We start from the raw sequence: 17,417 nt of genomic DNA, 5'->3' as shown, positions 1-17,417 counted from the left end.
CCACTCTTTAGCCTGCAAGTTAACGCCCATAAACTGTCCTTGTTCTTTTGGTTTTCTCTCCTTTTCTGAACCCACATATTCTCCCACTAGAATTTTCCACAATTTGACAGTGGAGAGGCTGTGGAGGAGGAGGTACAAGAACTGTATCTAGGGGGGTGAAAGTCAGGGAAATGCTGATAACTACAGCTTTGTCCAAAGATTAGTCAAAGTTTGGGGAGATTTTATACTTATCAGAATTGTCTTCTGATTAATATTTTGAGAAGCTATTTTGAAAATGCCTTTGAGACTAAATATTAAAACTTTAAGTATTAGATGTGTGACTGGATGCATTCAGGGTAGTATAGTCTTAGAGTCTTAGACTAAAGCATATAAACCTCTTTTGATATTTTCCATTTTTTACTTTCACTTTAAATTTTGAGGATGCCTTTCAAGTACAGGATTGACCAACATCTTCCTGACATTTTTTGCCAAAAATATTCTCACCTTTGCTATAAGTCATCCATAATCTCTAATAAAAAAAATAGAGATAAAATAATTTCATGGTGATACATCATTAGAGATAACTAACTTTTGCCAATCTACCTTGATAAGAGGGATATAAGCAATGCAAGAAGCAATTACTAAGTTTTCTGCTTCTATAATGCAGTGTGCATGCTTCTGTTATATTGTTAATAATATTTTTCCTAATCTAATACAATTAAGGAGTCTTAATCTGGGTTTAGATTTTGTGTTTGGTGACCCACAGAATGAAAATCGTTTCCATTCAACAATGAAATCTTTTTAATATTTCAGTTTTATTCTGGTAATCATCAAACTAGAAAAAGAATGAATAGAATAGTAAAAGTATCTGATTTGTCCACCTATAGAGGTGAAAAAGATTAAGCTATTGACATGAATTGCTGTCCACTTACACTAAGTAAATGACTTTTGTAGTTATTGTTTGCCCTTCGTAACAGTCTATGTTCCCCTCAATATAATACAAAAAGGACTGGTACCTTGGACCTGCCTAACTTAATGTTTTATTTTACTTGATTTATAATCTCTTGAAATCGGGAACAAGATAAACATCCTTGGCCCTCCCTGGTGGTGCAGCGGGTTAAAGCAGAGCACTAAGAAGCTTAAGCCACTTCCCGCATGAGTTCTATCCCCGCCTGCCCCGGAGGTGACCACATGGCACAGCAGACCTCTCCTGACCTGCCCGCTGCTTCCCTCAGCAGTGTATTTCGTCAATCTGCCTGTTCTGCTCCCCACTCTGTCCCTCGTGAATCCTGTCACCCTCTGCATTTCTGGCCTGTACCCCAGTTCTGTATGAATAAATAAATAAATCTTAAAAAAAAAAAAAAAAGATAATCATCCTTGTTGGACTGAGAAACAGGCCAGTAGCTGAAATGTCATTCTCATGACTCCTAGCAAAATATTAGAGCATCCATTACCCTGCTTCAATGTTTTTTGCATGGATTATTTCCTAACTTTACAGACCAAATAGAATGTAGGTGGAAATACAACACAATTTGACATTAATTAAATTGAAATTCTAAAACTTACAGTACCTCTATTAACAGGATCTCTGTTTGGTACTCCATAATAGAACGTCCCCTCCTGTTATATCAGAAAAACTTTAGTTTTTTGAGATGTAATTGACAGTGTCATTTTAGGTATACAACATAATGATTTGATATTTGTATAAGGAAGAGGTTTTCTTGGACTGAATATTTGGATAACTTTCGTTATATGCCAGCCTCCCCACTAATCTCCCTTCTTTTCCTCCTAACAGTTGTCGCTGAAGTGTAGAGCTCCTGAAGTCTCTCAGTACATCTATCAGGTCTACGACAGCATTTTGAAAAATTAATAGACTGGTCCAGTGCCCTCCGGCCACCCTGTGATCGGTGCAAGCCAAGAACTCTAAAACTGGAAGAAATTGCATTGCCATGTAGAATCTGAACCCAGACACACTGAGGCCACCCACCAAGGTAGTGACTAGTCTAACCTGTGCTAACATTAGGGCACAACCTGTTGGATAGTTTTAGCTTCCTGTGAACATTTGTAACCATTGCTTCAATCACTTCCCACCTCTTGCCACCTGCTGCTATCTGTCCTTACTTGTGGGCTTCTCCATACTGTGCCAACGCCTGGCATTTTTGAGTGTAGTTTGATATTTTGTAATCGAAAGCTCATTTCAAAAGCAGAAAAAGACAAAAAATATTAAAGCAAGGAAAAGTGTCACCGAAACATAAACTGCACTTTATTGTTTTATATTTTTGTACATATGAGAAATGGAGAGAGTTGTGTAACTGGTAGATACGTTAAAACAACCGGCTCGTTAACCGCATGGTCCTGGGGGGAAAGACAGGTACTTGGCCACCCTGTTGGGCTTCTCTTAAATAGGACCACCTTGTCCTATGTGGGTGCGTGGGTTTTTACTTTTTTCTCTCCAGGCCTTTCCTTGTGACTCCCCTTTCCCTGCCTCATTTCACTGCTCTGCAGTGGGGATTATGGTCTTCATTGAGTGATGCTTCGTGGTGCAGGAAAATAGGACTTGTCAGCACCAGAGCTGAGAGAAATTGAAACTTGCAAATCCTGTCCCCGTCTCACCCATTCATCCACTGACTAAGGAATTGGAGTAGGCCTGGGGAATAGGAACCAGAATGCACTTCCCTTTGCTACTTCCATGTAGTCAATTTTCAGGCCCAATTCACATCTAAAACCATCATTTCAGAGTTGAAACAGGCTTTAGTAACTGTGCAATCCTGTTTTTCTAAAAGATAAAAGGCAAAAAGAATTTACTGCCTGGGCCTATTAGTTAACTGTTTAGTAGCCGAACTGGGGGACTGGGTCTCCTCCAGATCCCCATCTACGAAGTTTTCACTGCAAGAGGCTCATTAATTTTCTTTTCCTCAACACCTTTCTTCTGCCTTTTCTGCACCTGCTTCTTTGTGGTTTTCAGCATACTCCATTCTGCTCTGGCACTCTGTTTACTGGCCTCAGGCAGCAGCAGAGTGGCCTTCAATTACTTGAAGGTAACTCTGGATGCCGGAGTGAGAAGTAGCTAATATTGCCTCATATGCTCCTGGAGCTGCATTTGCAGGCCAGCAGGGTGGGTACAGAGATGAAATGAGCTTAAAGATGTCACACATTCACTTTACCCCTTCAGCTCTCTGATCTGCACTTTGCTCATGTTACTTAGACTGCAAGGCAATTGAGATCTCCTCAGAGGGTCAAGCAGTTCTTGACTTCTCTCAAACTGGGAGATGTCAAAACTCCCTCCTTTAATACACTGGGTGTGACTTGTCAAAGAATGCTTCATGCCTAAACATCAGCTAGTGTTCATACTGCTTCATCTGTGGGCACTTTTTGCATTACCTGGCACCCAGTGTTCAGGGCTGTGACCAACACTGCTCTTCTTAGATGCCCCTGCTCAGAGGCACTGCTGGGTCCAGAGCCTCAAGTTGGACTCAGACCTAAGAGTGAGTTCAAAAGAAGGAGTCAATAGAAAACAAGAACAGAAACTATTCCCCAGCCATGTCATGTTTGAAATGACTTCTCATTCATACCAGTTGCAAAACTTGGAGGTGCAGGGGACCCCCAAAGCAGTCTCTTAAGCCTTGAGAATCTTTCAGAGAAGGATTTCTGGGGTAGGGGGAGGGATTGTCCTATGTTCACCATCCTGCTGGTGGTGAAATAGGAAATAGCACAGGAATATGGGAAGTGGGTAGGTTGGCAGTATGTGGGGTGGAAAATCAGGTTGATAATTTTCCCTTGTTGGGAAATCATTCGTGGAGTCCTTTGGCTATAAGCAGTGAAGAAGGTACATACTACATATACAGCGTTCTCATCTCAAACAAGTTGTAGTTCCAGGAGGAGCGTGTATCAGGGCACGCAGACAACCCCGTTTTGTACCAGAATATGTCCCTCTACCCCTGAAACTAGGCTTCTCTCAATCTTCGTCAGCAGTGATGGTAACAGCTGCTGCCCTCAGCTGATTTGACTGAGCCAGCCCATGAACTCTTCTCTCCTTGGAGAGGCTGCCTCCCGTTGTACCCCTCAGCATTAGGGAAGGATTCTGTTTCCCAGAAGAGGAGCTCTCCTGAAGAGACAGAGAGCCTGTTGTCTCCACCACAACTTCCCTGTTGGCCCTTACCAGCATGGCCGAATTGGGGAAACTCAAGAGATTGCCCTCGTGTTCCCCTCTCCTCTGCCCCAGTATGTCTTTGTGCCGTCAGCTGGTGTCATACAAAGGGCAGGGGAAGCACGCACACACCCAGAACTCTTGCTGGTCAGAGATTCCCTGAGTGTCTGTCCTCACCCGAGCCTGTTCCGTGTGTCTGTGCTGTGAAGCATCGGACTCTGGAGAGAAATGGGGGGGAGGGGGGTAAGTGTCGCCCTAAGAATACTTATCATTCTTTTGTTGTTGGGATCTGTGTTCTTGGGGAGGGTGGTTGGGGGAAGCTTGACCTTGTGTCTTCGTCAATAAATTCTCATTTACACAAAGTTTGTGGTATGTGCTTTGTTCCCCATACTGGCTCTCTAAGGGCAAACAAAACTAGCTAGAGTCATCAATAAACACACTGTTGAAACTTTTCTTTGGACTTACCTGTGTCCCATCCCTACCCCAGGGATTTAGCCAGATGAAGCTAAGGTTGGCCTGAGGAAGAATCTTCTACTGCACTGAGGCTTCTGTTAACCAAGTGCTATATCAGAATGCTGCTGCCGCAGGCATCTCTCCACAGGCAGGAGTGCTTGGAGGAGCTGATCCATCTTGCCTGGCAGGTCCCCTGTTGGAGAGCCCAGACAGATGGTCCCAGGGACAGAAGGAGCACAGCAGAGGCTCCTCGTTCCCTACTACTCAGGGCCTCTTGCTAATCTCTCAATTTACGAAAACCTCCCAAATGAATGGGATTAATGCTTCTTTAAAGCAGGCTTCCCACGGACTCAAGTCCAGTCACCTGATGTGTGTGGGAGGCGTGTGGCCCACGTGTTAAGCTGGAGGCCCCACTACGCGCTCTGACTTCACCCTTTGAAGTCTCTCTCTGCCTGGACTGGAGAAAGAAGCTGAGAGATCAATTGCAGCGCGCCCTGAATCTCACCACTAGGGTGAGTGGAGGTAAAGTGCACTGGTCTGAGCACGCTTAGGTACTCAGAACAGTAGCTGCTTTTATTGCTTGGATGTCCAGATGCCATGAATGAACTAACTGCCTTTGGCAACTAGGGTCTTTTCGGCTTGTCTGCATGTTGCTATGCTGCAGTTAGCCCAAGCTTTAATAGGGAACACTGGGTGGTGTGGAGTCAGGGTGGTCTTTGTTGAAAGGCACAGGGGTGAAGAGGGACGAGTCTTACTAAGATCTGGCTGAGTCTGACAGCTAGTGTCAGTTTAGCAACGAAAACCCTTATGAGGAAAGCTCTCGACTCCTTGGGTGTTCCTTAATATCCCTTAAGAGCTTTCAAAGCAGGCTGATGATTCTGCTCAGCCAGTTTGGGGTGAGGCCTAGGGAGTCCGCAATTTAAAAACTCAGTGTTTTGTAATATGTATACTACGGTTTTAAAAATCAGACTGGCCCATTTGCCACCTGCCTCTCTATAGTAACCCTCACGTTCTTGTGGTAGTTAAAAATTAGTAAAAGCACTTTCATGGACATGATTCATGCCCATCCTGTGAATTGAGCAATGGGGCGTTAGCCCCGTTTTTCTGGGGAGATGCGGCAAAGCCACTTTCTGACTCGGTCTTCCCCTTCCGTTCCACACAAAGTCCCATAAGAGGCCTCCTTGTCTCTGCACACTGCCAGGCCAGTAGCCAACCTTGGTAAGCCCCCAAGATCCCACCTGAGGTCTCATGGGCTTCTTACACCTCCCAGAAAAGCAGCTGGGAAATAGATCTCAGGGACATTGTTTCTGAGATCAGAAAACAGCTGAGGACTCCCAGGTTGGAGCCTTCCTACTCCCACCTCATGCATTCATGCTTTTTCTGATTTTGCCTGGACCCAGATTTCTTTTTCCCTGCCACCCCCAGCTCCAGGAGGCAAGAGCCTGTTTATTTTAATACCTGGTGTGGCACTTGGGAAAGATCTCACCTCCCCCGTTGTTACCCATTTCCATCTCCTGAACACTAATCCTAGAATCCTAACCAGCCCCCAGACATGTTATTAGCAACAAGGATGTTTCTTGAAAAGTTTCCGAGTTGGCTCAAAACTTGCCATCAGTTTCTCATTTAGCTTTTGCCCTGCCTTTCTCGATGCTGCCAACAAGAGAAGGCTAATTTGGGGGCTGCTTAGACCCAGATGGCCTTAACTTCCAAAAGTCTCATTTCCAGGCCGAACTGCCCCAACACTACAACTGAGAACTGCTCACAGGCCAGGCAGCTCCGGTGCTGCCAGGTGGGAGGTGATTAGACCCAGCCTCGGGCTTACCCTGCATTGTTCCCTTCATTCTCCACTTATTCTCAGAGGCTCTGGGATCTGACCGACAGCCTTGGGGTCCTCAGCTGTGAGGAGCAGAGTAGTCTGGATCCTTCAGGTACCACTCCAGCTGGTCTTGCCTCATGTACTGCAGAGGGCCCACACGTCTGCTCCCTAAGCTCTGAGCTTGCACCACAGCCATCAGACGCTTTCTGCTGAACCAGAGCCGCATGAGGCTCAAGGTCAGGCAGGCTGAAGGACTGGGCCTCTCCAGCTTTTCACCAAGGCCATCTCAATGGTGGTAGACTCCTGGAGCATGTGTTCTTGACCAAAAGCAGCTCTCAGCAAATCAAAATGACTTAAGGGATATCTTACATGCAGGCTCTGACTGGTTTTTATATAAAAATAGTGCTTTCAGTGACCTACCACTGTAGACCAGTATGAGATTCCACGATTAACCTGTGACTGCACCTCCAGTGTAACTAAGTGGAGGCTGAGAAGACTGTTCCAAAGTATGAGAGTGAGCATGGTGCCATTTCTTCTGCCTAGTCCACCTTGCGCCGAAATAGACCCCAAACAGAGTCACACCCGGCTAGCATGCATAAAGCAGGGATCCTTGGGTAGAGGAAGAATTAAAGATTTTCAGATGGGGGCAGTAGAGTCCCTTGGACCATTTAATCAAGGTAGGAGGTTCTTGGTGACCTCATTATAATCCCATGGAGCCAGTAAATCTGACTTCTCCCCCAAAAGGTGGCACTCCCAGAAGAAACTTATCTTGGCCATGTTTTAGCTTCCAGCTGCTCTCCTGGCCCTTCTTACCCCTCACCCCCTAGGAGCCCACCTATAACAAAGGGCAACTTTCCGGAGGTGGTGCTAAGTCTCCCCTAAGAATGGCTGTGCGTCTCTTAAAAGGACCTGGAAAAGTAAAGGTCACATTTTGAGACTTAACTACGTGCCAGGTACCACATTATGGATTTTACTCACTGCAGCTCACTTACAACCCTGGGGACTTGTGATCACATGTCCATTTTACAATTAAGGCAACAGGATTTGGAGAGTCCAAGTCACTTGCCTTCACTCTCACCTAACCAGCAGTCACACAGCACGTGGTGACTTAAATCCGGATCTGCCTGATGCCCAGCCCAGACCCCAGAGCCACTATGCTTTCTGTCTGGGCAGGAGAGGGAGGGGGGTAATTGGAAAGGTGCCCAAAACACAGAGCCCAAGGGAGGAGGAAAGCTGATGTGTGCCCAGCCCAGCCCAGCCCACAAAGATCAGGCACACGCAGACTGGAGGGGTGCTGCATCCCAGTAAAGGCAATTGAGGGGTCCCTCCCAGTTCCTCCTCTCCTATCCCTTTTCTGGACAGCCCCGAAGCCATCTAAAATGAAGCTCTGACCAGGTTGCTGTCCTGCTTCAGAATCCTTCAGTGCCTTCCCACACAGCACAGGGCTAGCTCCAAACTTCTTACTTGGCAATCAAGGCCTTTGGCCTCACCTCAGCCAATCTGTTGATCTCTCATCCTTCCAGCCCCCTGGATTCCCATCCGGTTCCTAACCTCCTCCCTCAAGCCTCTATAATTGACCCTGCCTGCCTCTCTAATGGCCCAGCCACTTCTTTCCAGGTTCCTTCCTTGAAAGTTCTCTTCTCCGAAACCGAAACCTTCACTTGGCCCACCCCCTCTGCCATCCCCTACAACACTGACCTTGCTGCACCACAGAGCTCCCACATCTGCCTTCAGCTCCCCCAATGGGCTGAGCAACGTGCCTAGTTTCTTGGGGGCTGTTCCCTAGGCACCCCAATTTTTACATTCCACATTCTGCACTTAAGTTAGTCAGCCCTACTATCTCATTTGAAATGAATTACCTCTGAGAGTTGGAAGGATTAAGTTTGAGGATGCAGGCAAAGATCAACATGTTGTCACACAGTCCGTGCTCAAAAAAACATTAGCATGGATAGTGAATGATGCTGGTGACTATTATTTTCAAATAAACATGTGGGGGTTCTGCCCTCTTGGCAAATGCTAGTCGTTCCCGGTCTGGAAAGGAGTTGGCAAGAGTAGTTTTGGCGTTGTGACGGCCATTAGTTGGCAGAGAACCAGCTCGCTTTGCAGTAGCTGTCTACCAGTCGCTGCAGCTGTGGAAGGCGAGACCACCCAGCCCTGCTCCGCGAGGCCGACATGCCCCCGGGCGCACAGGGGACACCCCCTCCCCTCCCCAGGAACCGACTCACTGGGCTGGGAGGATTAGAAGAGAGACCTAGAGGGAAGTTGGGGTGCAGGTGGAATAGGGATATAGAGTAAAGCAAAAGGTTTGAGGGCCTCTCCATTCCTTTCTCCCACCACTCCAGATTAGAGCTCAAAAACGTGGCAGAGAGAGCCAGGAATAGAGCGAAGGTCGAGGCGAGAGATCAAAGAATTCCAGGGCCGCCCAAGCGAACATGTCAGGCTCAGGGACCCAGCGGAATGCCAGTCCGGGCACCCCCCCACCCCCAGCTTTCCCTCTCTCCTCCCTCCTTCCAGCGCGAGCCGGCGGCGCGCTCCAGAGGGAGAGCTGGGGCTGGAGCTTCCTACCCCCTCCGCTGCCCGCACCTGTCCCCGCGCCCGCCCCTGAGCCCGCCCCGACTGGGCAGCCGGGGGCGCCCCCACCTCTCTCCCCCCGGGCCGGGGAGCCGGGGGACAGCGCCGGAGCCCGGGGGGAGCGTGGCCCCGCCGGCCGGCCGGCCAGGGTTGGGTGCAGCCAGGACGGCCCTGGGTAAGCGGCGCGTGGACGGGGAAACGGGCGGGCGGGGCCGGCCGGGGGGGCGGGGAGGAGGGTGACGGGGGGGGGGGTGGGGGGCAGGGCGAAGGGGGCAACTGGCTGGCGGGGGAGCCGCGCGGGGCAGCCACGTGAGAACTGGAGCGGGGTTGGGGGCGGGGTGGAGGGTGGGGGTTTGCGGTGCAAAGGTGCTGGAGGCTGAGAGCCAGCTGAGCCCGGCCTCTCACCCCCGCCCCCAAACTCCTACCAATCAGGTCATGGGGAGCCCAGCATCCTCCGACGCCCCCTCCCACCCACTCCCACTTGAAGGAGCTAAGGACACACAGTAGCCAGATGTGTGACAGCCCACGGGACAGCAAAGCCCCATCCCTCTGGATCAGGGACTCAGGTGTCCAGGCTGAGGGGAGGGGACAAGAAGCAGACTTTGGCCCCTGTCTGTGTCCCCAGTCTCTTGCCAGACGCTGTCTGCTGTCTGCAGACTCACTGCAGAGCGCAGGCCTTGGGGAGGGAGTGCTTAGGGGTGGGCCCTGCTTCTTGAGCCAGCTCCCCTCCACCCCCACCCGACCAGGGATGTTGGATTAATAAACACTTAAACCCTGGACCCCTGCCTGAGGCCAGGGAGCAGGCACCAAGCCCTCTGTGTCAGGGACAGGCCCACACTTGGGCCTTGTGGGCTCCAGTAGGCTCTCCCAGATTAGGGGCCTCTCTGGCACCCCCTCCCCGGCTCCAGCATAGTGCTAGGCTTTGATTTCCCTGCTCTTCCCAGAAGGGCATGGCTCTGGGCAGTCAGAGTGATGTCCAGGCGAATGTGTAGACAGGGTACAGCCCAGATACCTCTGGGTTGCCACACCCGGAGAGTCAGGGACTCTGCTAGCGATCTTGGCCCTCCTTTTCTCCCCTAGGGTACCCCTTCCCCACCTGCTTGTACTGGTTATGTAATTAACCCAGTGGAGGCTCACTGCCAAGCTAACAGTGTCTGGGATGCCTGAGGGGCTCATGGTCTGGAGGGATTTATGGGGCAGAGGTCCTGGTACTTCTGCCCACAGAAGTACATAAACACCTGTTGGGGAAAGGACACTGCTCCAGGCAGAAGATCAGGGTCTCGTGTTAGTTGACGGCTCAATTGACTGTGTGGTTTTCGGTTCCCTGAGTCTCTGAGTCCCTGGTATTTAGCTTTAACTTTCAATAGAATGGGGAGAAGAATCACACACTCACGTGAACGCTGTACAGTGTGAGCCACAGTGCAGCAGCGGCTAGTGGCCCAGCCGAGACTGCTAGAGGCTTTGCTGAGATACTGGAAAACCTTAGGAGCAACAGCCACTTTGATTGGGCACCGACTCGGTGCCAGCGCTGAGCTGTATGGGCATAACTTTGCAACACACGGTGAAGTTTCATGCCCCAGTCACACTTCAGGTGGCAGAACTGGGAATCCAACCCTGGTAGGCGAGTCTCACTCCAAACCCTATTTATTTACTCTGCTATAGCTACACAACTCCAGTGGGCTGGAGCCTCTGACCCAGGACAAACTGGGGGATGTGTGGACGTGAACATGTGGAGAGAACACGGGTAGCATGGCCCCGTGGGAGGCCAGCAAACCCACCTGCCCTGGGCCCACTTAGCAGGCCTGGTGTCGTCCTCCTGCGCAGTCCCTGGACAGGAGGCCTCAGGCTGTACCAGCCTCTCGGGTCATCATCCCCAACAGAAGAGAAGGTGCCTGGTTAAGAGATGTGTTTGGATTATCTAGAAATATTAGCTGTTGACCCCATTTTAGCTATGTGGCGAGTGTGGATCAGGTCAGGCAGGTGGCTTGCCCACTGGAGAAACATTAGTGCTGGGCTCTCTTCCAAAGCTCTGAGGTCACTGACACTAAGCAGGCGAGGAGCTCATGAACCCACAGCAAGGTCCTGCCTGCGGTGTGCCCAGCGCTCGGAGCCCCCGAGGATGCCGGGACCCAGACACAGCCCTGTGGCACTCAGCGGTTAGGATCACTATACTTGGAAGCTGGAGAAAGACAAACTGCCCTTCCCATCAGTGTGACTCTGGGCAGGCTTCGTACTCCCGAGCCGTCTCCAAAGTGGGGATACCTCTCCTTCAGGGTGTTGTGTTAAGGGTAGCCGTGTGGGTATGCTAACTTAGAGTAAGTGCTCAGCAGATGTTGCTCCCAGAGCCAAAGGGGTTGATTGAGGGGCATTTAAAAATGGGGGTGGGCATCTGTGGTCATCATGGTGACTGGAGGCTGCAGTTTGCTCTCAGGGTGCTGGCAGACGCTTCATGGCAGCCGAGGACATGAAATGTCCAGCAGAGTTCAGACAGTCCTGCCCAATTTTCTTTCCAAGAAACGCCAGAGCGCCTCTGCTGAGACACTGGCCTCGGCTCATCCCTGGTCACCCAGACTCGAGGAGTCGCTGCCTGGCCCTGGGCTCCGTGGGAAGGCTGCAGTCTGAGCTCTTTTCACCTGCCCTGCTGCCTGCGGGCTTGGGAGTCAGAACTGGCCAAAAGTCAGGTCACAGTGTAAGTCAGAAAAGATTGCTTCCCACTGCTAGGGAGGACTGGGGGGAAGTGGGGAGTTGGGGATGCTGGCAGAGGGGTTCTGCGAGAGGAAAGGCATTCCAAGCAGCAGTGACAGCGCCAGCGAATCCCCCCAGGGGGACGTGTGGGACCTGGCCTGGAAACCCAGCTCACCCGACCCACCTCTTGTCTCCATAGTCCAGGTGGAGGCCGCAGAGGGCCCCGGACAAGCAGGGGCAGCAATGGTCGGTCCTGACGGTGGCTGAGCCCCCAGCCCCTGGAATATGCAGCCCGGGGGAGCCCCAGGCCGCGGCGAGGACGAGGTGGCGGAGCGTGGCGGGAGGCATGGTCTCCACCTACCGGGTGGCCGTGCTGGGGGCGCGAGGCGTGGGCAAGAGTGCCATCGTGCGCCAGTTCCTGTACAACGAGTTCAGCGAGGTCTGCGTGCCCACCACCGCCCGCCGCCTCTACCTGCCTGCTGTCGTCATGAACGGCCATGTGCACGACCTCCAGATCCTCGACTTCCCGCCCATCAGCGCCTTCCCTGTCAACACGCTCCAGGTAGGGGGCAGTGGGGCAGGGCGGTGGGGCAGCGGAGGGGTGAGGGAGAGGCTGACCTCCAACCCTCTCCAGCCCTTGGGCCTATTCCAAGCCTCCAGTACTAGCTTTGAGAGCTCTGCTCTGTGCCATGGGAAATCCTGCAAAGGGTCCTGCCTGGAATCCATTCATTTGTGCAGTCATTTATCCAATAAATATTTGATGAACATTTGTATGCCAGGCAGGTGATGGGTACCAGGGTAGGATGGTGCTTGCTTGAAACAGATGTGCAATTTGCTGTCAAGGAACCCAGCGTCAGGTGAGAAGACAAACAGACAATAGTTCCATGAGTGTGGTGGAGGAGCAGGGAGTTAAGGCAGCCCTAAGGGGTAGCTCACCTGCTCAGGTGTGTGTGTGTGTGTGTGTGTGTGTGAGGCCATGTCTCAACTAAGTGGGATCAGGGCAGGTAGGAGGCAATGGAGAGAATAGCCAGTTAATATCCTGAAGCTGCCATGGTCTCAGCCACTTTGTATATCCTCTGTAGAAGGGACCTCAGAGGAAAAGGCTGAGGCCGGGGAGGTGTGTTCTTACTCTGGGGGCCCAAATCAAGTCTCCTTGGCTCTCAGGGGATACTGTGCCCCCAACCTTCAGAATGGCCCTCTGGGCACCCTTCCTGCAGGATTTGGATTCAGATGCCCCCAGCACAGCACTTCCTCCCCCAGGCTGCAGGAACCCAGGCCCTGTTCCCCCTCAATACCTCCAGCTTGAGAGGGGCCGGGTATGGGGGGAAGTTGAGCTCTAAGACACATTTGCTCAGCAAAGGAAACTTCTCCATGAAGATCAGGTGCAATGCTGGAGACCCAAGGCAGGGGCTATGGCAGGGTGGGGTGGGGGTACTGGAGGGTTGGGGGGGGACGATGGGGGGGCAGTTGTAGTTACACATGCAGCCATCTCTGGCAGGAGGGGCTGGGCTGGGGCTCAAAGTTAGCAGCTTTAGGGCCAGCAACTCTGGTGTCCCCCATTCCAGGGAGGGGGTGGGGTCAGCTCCAAAGACAAAAGCCTGATCCTCACACAGCCCTTGGAAACAGTGAGACTTGAGCCACTCACTGTATGGAATCTAGGGCCAGAACCTTCACGTTCTCCTCCAAGGGGACTTTATCAGTAGCCTAAGCGGCTCAAAGATTGCTCCAAGCCTGCCCAGAGACCCCAAAAAATACATTTTGCCGTATAGTCATTTTGAATTTAAGTTCAACTCAAACTGTGTCAAAAGGTACACCCAGAGAAATCTCAGTGTCGCCCCATCCCCTTCACCCCACGCCTACACCATTCTCCATAACTCCACTGGCTTTTATTATATTTCCAATGTTCCTTCACACAATAAGAAGATGTAATCTTACTCCACCCACTTCCTACATTAAAAGAAAACACTTTTCTGCACCTTGGGCTTTTTTGTTTGGGGTGTTTTTTTTGTTTGTTGGTTGGTTTTGACTTTACAACCTGAAGATGTTTCCAGGTCAGTATCCAGAGATTTTCATTAATCTCTCAAGGCTCATAGTATTCCATTGGAGAGATGGATCAGGGAGTCCCCTCTTACTGAATAAGTGACTTGTTTGCAATCTTTTGCTGCTTAAGACAACGCCATAATGAGCAGGCCTCTACATAGTCCTTTCCTATACAGGGAGGTGTTTCTATGAGATCAATTCCTAGAAATGACTTTGCTAGGTCAAAAGGTAAATGCAAGTGGATTTGGAAAATATTGGCCAGATTCCCTTCCCCTTCTATGAAGTCGCACATTTCGTGTCCTGTGAAGAGTATAGACATCAGCACTACTGTCCCTAAAGTCTTGCCAGCAAAATGTATGGGCCGACTTTTAGATTTTTGAAATATCTGACAGATGAGACATGATGTCTCCATGTAGTGTTTATTTCCCTCTCTGATATGAATGCACATGAGCATCATTTCAATATTTAGGGGCCTCTGCATTTCTTTTTCTGACAGTTCATATTCTGCCCACATGTTCACCGGGTTATTAGTTTTCTTATTCCTGATGGACCCTGAGTTCTAGGCTTTCTAGGAATGTCTAATATTTCATTCCTGGAGCACAGGTAAGGAACTTTGAGTAAAAAAATACTGAGGAGGGACCTTGAAAGCCTCAACTACACAGCCACCTTTTTAAAGTAAAATACACTCTTCCCCAATGCCAGATGAGAACGGCATTTCAGAGAAGGAAGCTGAGGAAAGAGAGTATATGCCCACTCACCCAAGGAGTGGACAGTGTTCCCCGTTGCCACCCCACTGGCTGAGCCTCCCCTGGCATCTGAGCCTTTGGATCATACGCAGTTTCCACTGTTCCTTCTCTGTCTCCACAATGCCCCGAGATGGTCCTTTGCCATTTGAAAGCTGGTTACAGCAAGCTGGAAGAAAGCTCAGCTTTCTTGCTCCCTGCCTCCCTTCCATCAGGAATGAAGGAACCACCCAGCCTGCGGGGGGCCTTCCTCCGCTCCCTTTTGGGAGCCCCAGAGAGGAATGGGCGGGAGGCAGCTCTGAGGCCCCTTCCAGGAAGCTGCATGTTGGGGCGAGGTGGGGCTGTGGCCCTTAAAGGCTGACAGCTGTTTCCTCTCCCCTGCCTCAGCTGGGAGATGTGGCAGCCCCATTGTGCCCTTCCCCATCCCACCCACTTCCCGTGATCTCCACACCTTGCTTGAGATGGGGAAGAGTCCTGTGCACTGTGGTCCAGGCTCCCCAGGTCAGAATCCAGCAGAATGCAACCTTCGCCGGACTGAGAAGCTGGTTAACGGTTTCCTCCCATTTTAGATTTGTCCTCAGCATCCTCCCCCTGCACCAAAGTTAAAACTCAGCACAAAGAAAAGATGCCACATCATCTCCCTAGGGAGCCCCACTGCAGCGGCTTCTAAGCCTTCGAGTGGGAGAGTGCTTTTCTGGAGTCAGACTTAACTCTCCACTACGGTCGCCAATCTTTTCCTTTTTACTCCTCTTCTGAGGTGGAAAACCAGCTGTAGTCCTTCATGCCTGGCCCCTGCCACAACTCAGGAAACAAGCCTGTGCCTCCTCAGCTCCTGCCCGGACCCTCACGCTCCTACTTCAGGGACTCCTGATTTCCACACACTGGCTGCCTTCAGCTACTCTTGCCGTTGCCATTTGCTGGCAGGGTAATTAATGAGCTAATTAATGTGGTGAAGCACCTTCTCTTTAGTGCACTCAGCCTTTGTAGGGGCCTGTTCATCTTAAAGTGCAGCTCCTCCCTCAGAATTTGCCACAAGCTTCAGGAACCTCCACCTCCTTGCAGTTGCCCAGGAGCCCTGCTCCACATCAGCCCCCACTAGGTATCTTATCTAGATCTTTTTCTCTCTGGTCTTTGGCCTCTCATCCCTGGGGGCATGGTGGGGCCTACAGCAGGGCATATCAGATACCCTACAAGGGTGAAACTGAGAAAAACATGGTTCTAGACCTCTGGGGAATTCACAGCAGAAGCAGGGAGCTGGGGATGAAAACAGCTCTATCTAAGGTATTGATAGCCGCACTTCAGAAGTTCTTAGAACAATGGAGGTGAGGGTGAAAGTCCCCTGCTTGCAGGAAGGTGTTTGAGCTGAGCCTTGGAAGAGAATTTCAGCAGACCCAATAACTAGATCAGGCTCTTAGCGGTACTTAATAAAGAAACCGTGGAATAAAGGACTGTGTAGATGGACCACACAGGACAAGGCAGAACTCAGCTCCAGTGCAACGACCCTACAGGTCAGACAATGTGACCTACCCTGATCTGGCCCAGGGTGGGAAAGCGGCAGACCTCTCCCATTCTGCCCTGGACCTGGTCTCCTGGGGGTGGGTGAGCGTGGCAGACTTGGGGAGCAGTGGCAAGTAAGTGCTGGAGGTGGCTGGGGACAAGCAGAGCCCTTTGGTCTTCTCTGACCTTTGCACTGGGCCGGGGGGGTATTGCAGGAATGGGCAGACACCTGCTGCAGGGGACTCCGGAGTGTCCATGCCTACATCCTGGTCTACGACATCTGCTGCTTTGACAGCTTTGAGTACGTCAAGACCATCCGCCAGCAGATCCTAGAGACCAGGTGAGGGGTGTGGGGGCTGTATATTGCCTCAGTGGCTCTCCTAATGCTAGTCGGCCCCCGTGTAAAGGGTGCACTGGTGCAATAGAGGTGAATTATCCTTGGGCTCCCACACACACTCAAACAGGCCCACACACACCACTGTTTGCTGCTCCCCTTCCTCTTAACTCAGTGTGGATGCCTTACCAGGGGGTGGCTAGTCTAGGAGGGGCTCTGGGAACAAGACCGCCAGAGCCGATCGGCAGCATGACGTTAGGCCAGTTAGCAGGCAAATCTAACTGGCCTCTGTTCCTCATTTGTCAAGTTGGGTCACAACAGTACCCACCGCTTGTTTCAGTGATGCCGCGAAGAGAATATAAAGTACCCCACGGGCCTAGTGCCGCTCCTGGAACACAAGTATGGGTCCAGGTACACAGCCTGCCCTTCTTGAAGTCCAGCGGTAGTGCGGCTGGCGGAGTTCTGAGATTCCCACCTCGCCCCGCAGGGTGATCGGCACCTCGGAGACGCCCATCATCATCGTGGGCAACAAGCGGGACCTGCAGCGAGGACGTGTGATTCCGCGCTGGAACGTGTCACACCTGGTGCGCAAGACCTGGAAGTGCGGCTACGTGGAGTGCTCGGCCAAGTACAACTGGCACATCCTGCTGCTCTTCAGCGAGCTGCTCAAGAGCGTCGGCTGCGCTCGCTGCAAGCACGTGCACGCCGCCCTGCGCTTCCAGGGCGCGCTGCGCCGCAACCGCTGCGCCATCATGTGACGCCGCCCCGCGGGCTGCAGCCCCAGGGCCCGGGCGGAATCGGCGGGAACTCACCCGGACGGTCCCGGCCCGAGACGCCCCCCCAGGCACGCACCTCCACGCACCTCCACGCACGGTGAGAGGCAGAGGGCGAGAGGAAGCCTCGCGGTTACTGCCCACACCTCCCCTCCCCCGCGTTTGTCTCGGCGGGACGGCGCCTTTAGTGCTGTGGTTCGTGCAGTACCCGGCCAGCCCGCCCCGAGGAGCGCCTCAGCCTTTGGGGGTCTGGGGTGCGCGTGTGAAACAGGGCGGGGGTGGGGAGGTGCTGCCTTGGCCGGACCCCAGCCGTTTTCTCCTGAGAGCTGTCAGTCGTTGCCCCGCGTTTTCCTTTCCATTGTCTGTCTGCCAAAACGAA

At 51.7% G+C, this 17,417-nt stretch overlaps 2 protein-coding genes across 3 annotated transcripts in view; both read left to right on the top strand.

Moving 5' to 3' along the window:
- The window catches only part of AP2B1 (adaptor-related protein complex 2, beta 1 subunit), a 95,848-nt gene extending 91,360 nt beyond the window's left edge, over positions 1–4,488 (top strand). Inside the window, exon 22 of the mRNA XM_004685030.2 lies at positions 1,775–4,488. Within this exon, the coding sequence (XP_004685087.1) occupies positions 1,775–1,849 (75 nt within the window). The 3' untranslated portion in view covers positions 1,850–4,488. The remainder of the gene's footprint in view (positions 1–1,774) is intronic.
- A 4,433-nt stretch (positions 4,489–8,921) lies between these two features.
- On the top strand, positions 8,922–17,411 carry RASL10B (RAS-like, family 10, member B). 2 transcript variants are annotated; one of them, XM_004684476.2, is made up of 4 exons: positions 8,922–9,141; positions 11,851–12,213; positions 16,147–16,271; positions 16,753–17,411. In XM_004684476.2, exons 2-4 carry the CDS (start codon positions 11,998–12,000, stop codon positions 17,021–17,023), a joined length of 612 nt encoding a protein of 203 aa, XP_004684533.1. In that variant the 5' UTR covers positions 8,922–9,141; positions 11,851–11,997; the 3' UTR covers positions 17,024–17,411. The 2 variants fall into 2 exon arrangements, with proteins under 2 accessions (XP_004684533.1, XP_012581437.1); XM_012725983.1 differs by lacking the exon at positions 8,922–9,141 and adding an exon at positions 11,511–11,655.
- Positions 17,412–17,417: the final 6 nt, after the last annotated feature.

This window comes from Condylura cristata, unplaced genomic scaffold, assembly GCF_000260355.1.
Source record: "Condylura cristata isolate star-nosed mole 26May11 unplaced genomic scaffold, ConCri1.0 scaffold00017, whole genome shotgun sequence".
NCBI classification, from domain to species: domain Eukaryota; kingdom Metazoa; phylum Chordata; class Mammalia; order Eulipotyphla; family Talpidae; genus Condylura; species Condylura cristata.
Note: the sequence above shows the minus strand (reverse complement) of the source record. Positions and strands in the feature narration are given on the sequence as shown.

Bases quoted from the DNA above. Each gene is read 5' to 3' on its own strand.
- RASL10B (XM_004684476.2), top strand. From the start codon at position 11,998: ATGGTCTCCACCTACCGGGTGGCCGTGCTGGGGGCGCGAGGCGTGGGC. The intron at 12,214-16,146 runs GTAGGGGGCAGT...GGGGTATTGCAG, and splicing joins TCCCTGTCAACACGCTCCAG to GAATGGGCAGACACCTGCTG. The intron at 16,272-16,752 runs GTGAGGGGTGTG...CTCGCCCCGCAG, and splicing joins CAGCAGATCCTAGAGACCAG to GGTGATCGGCACCTCGGAGA.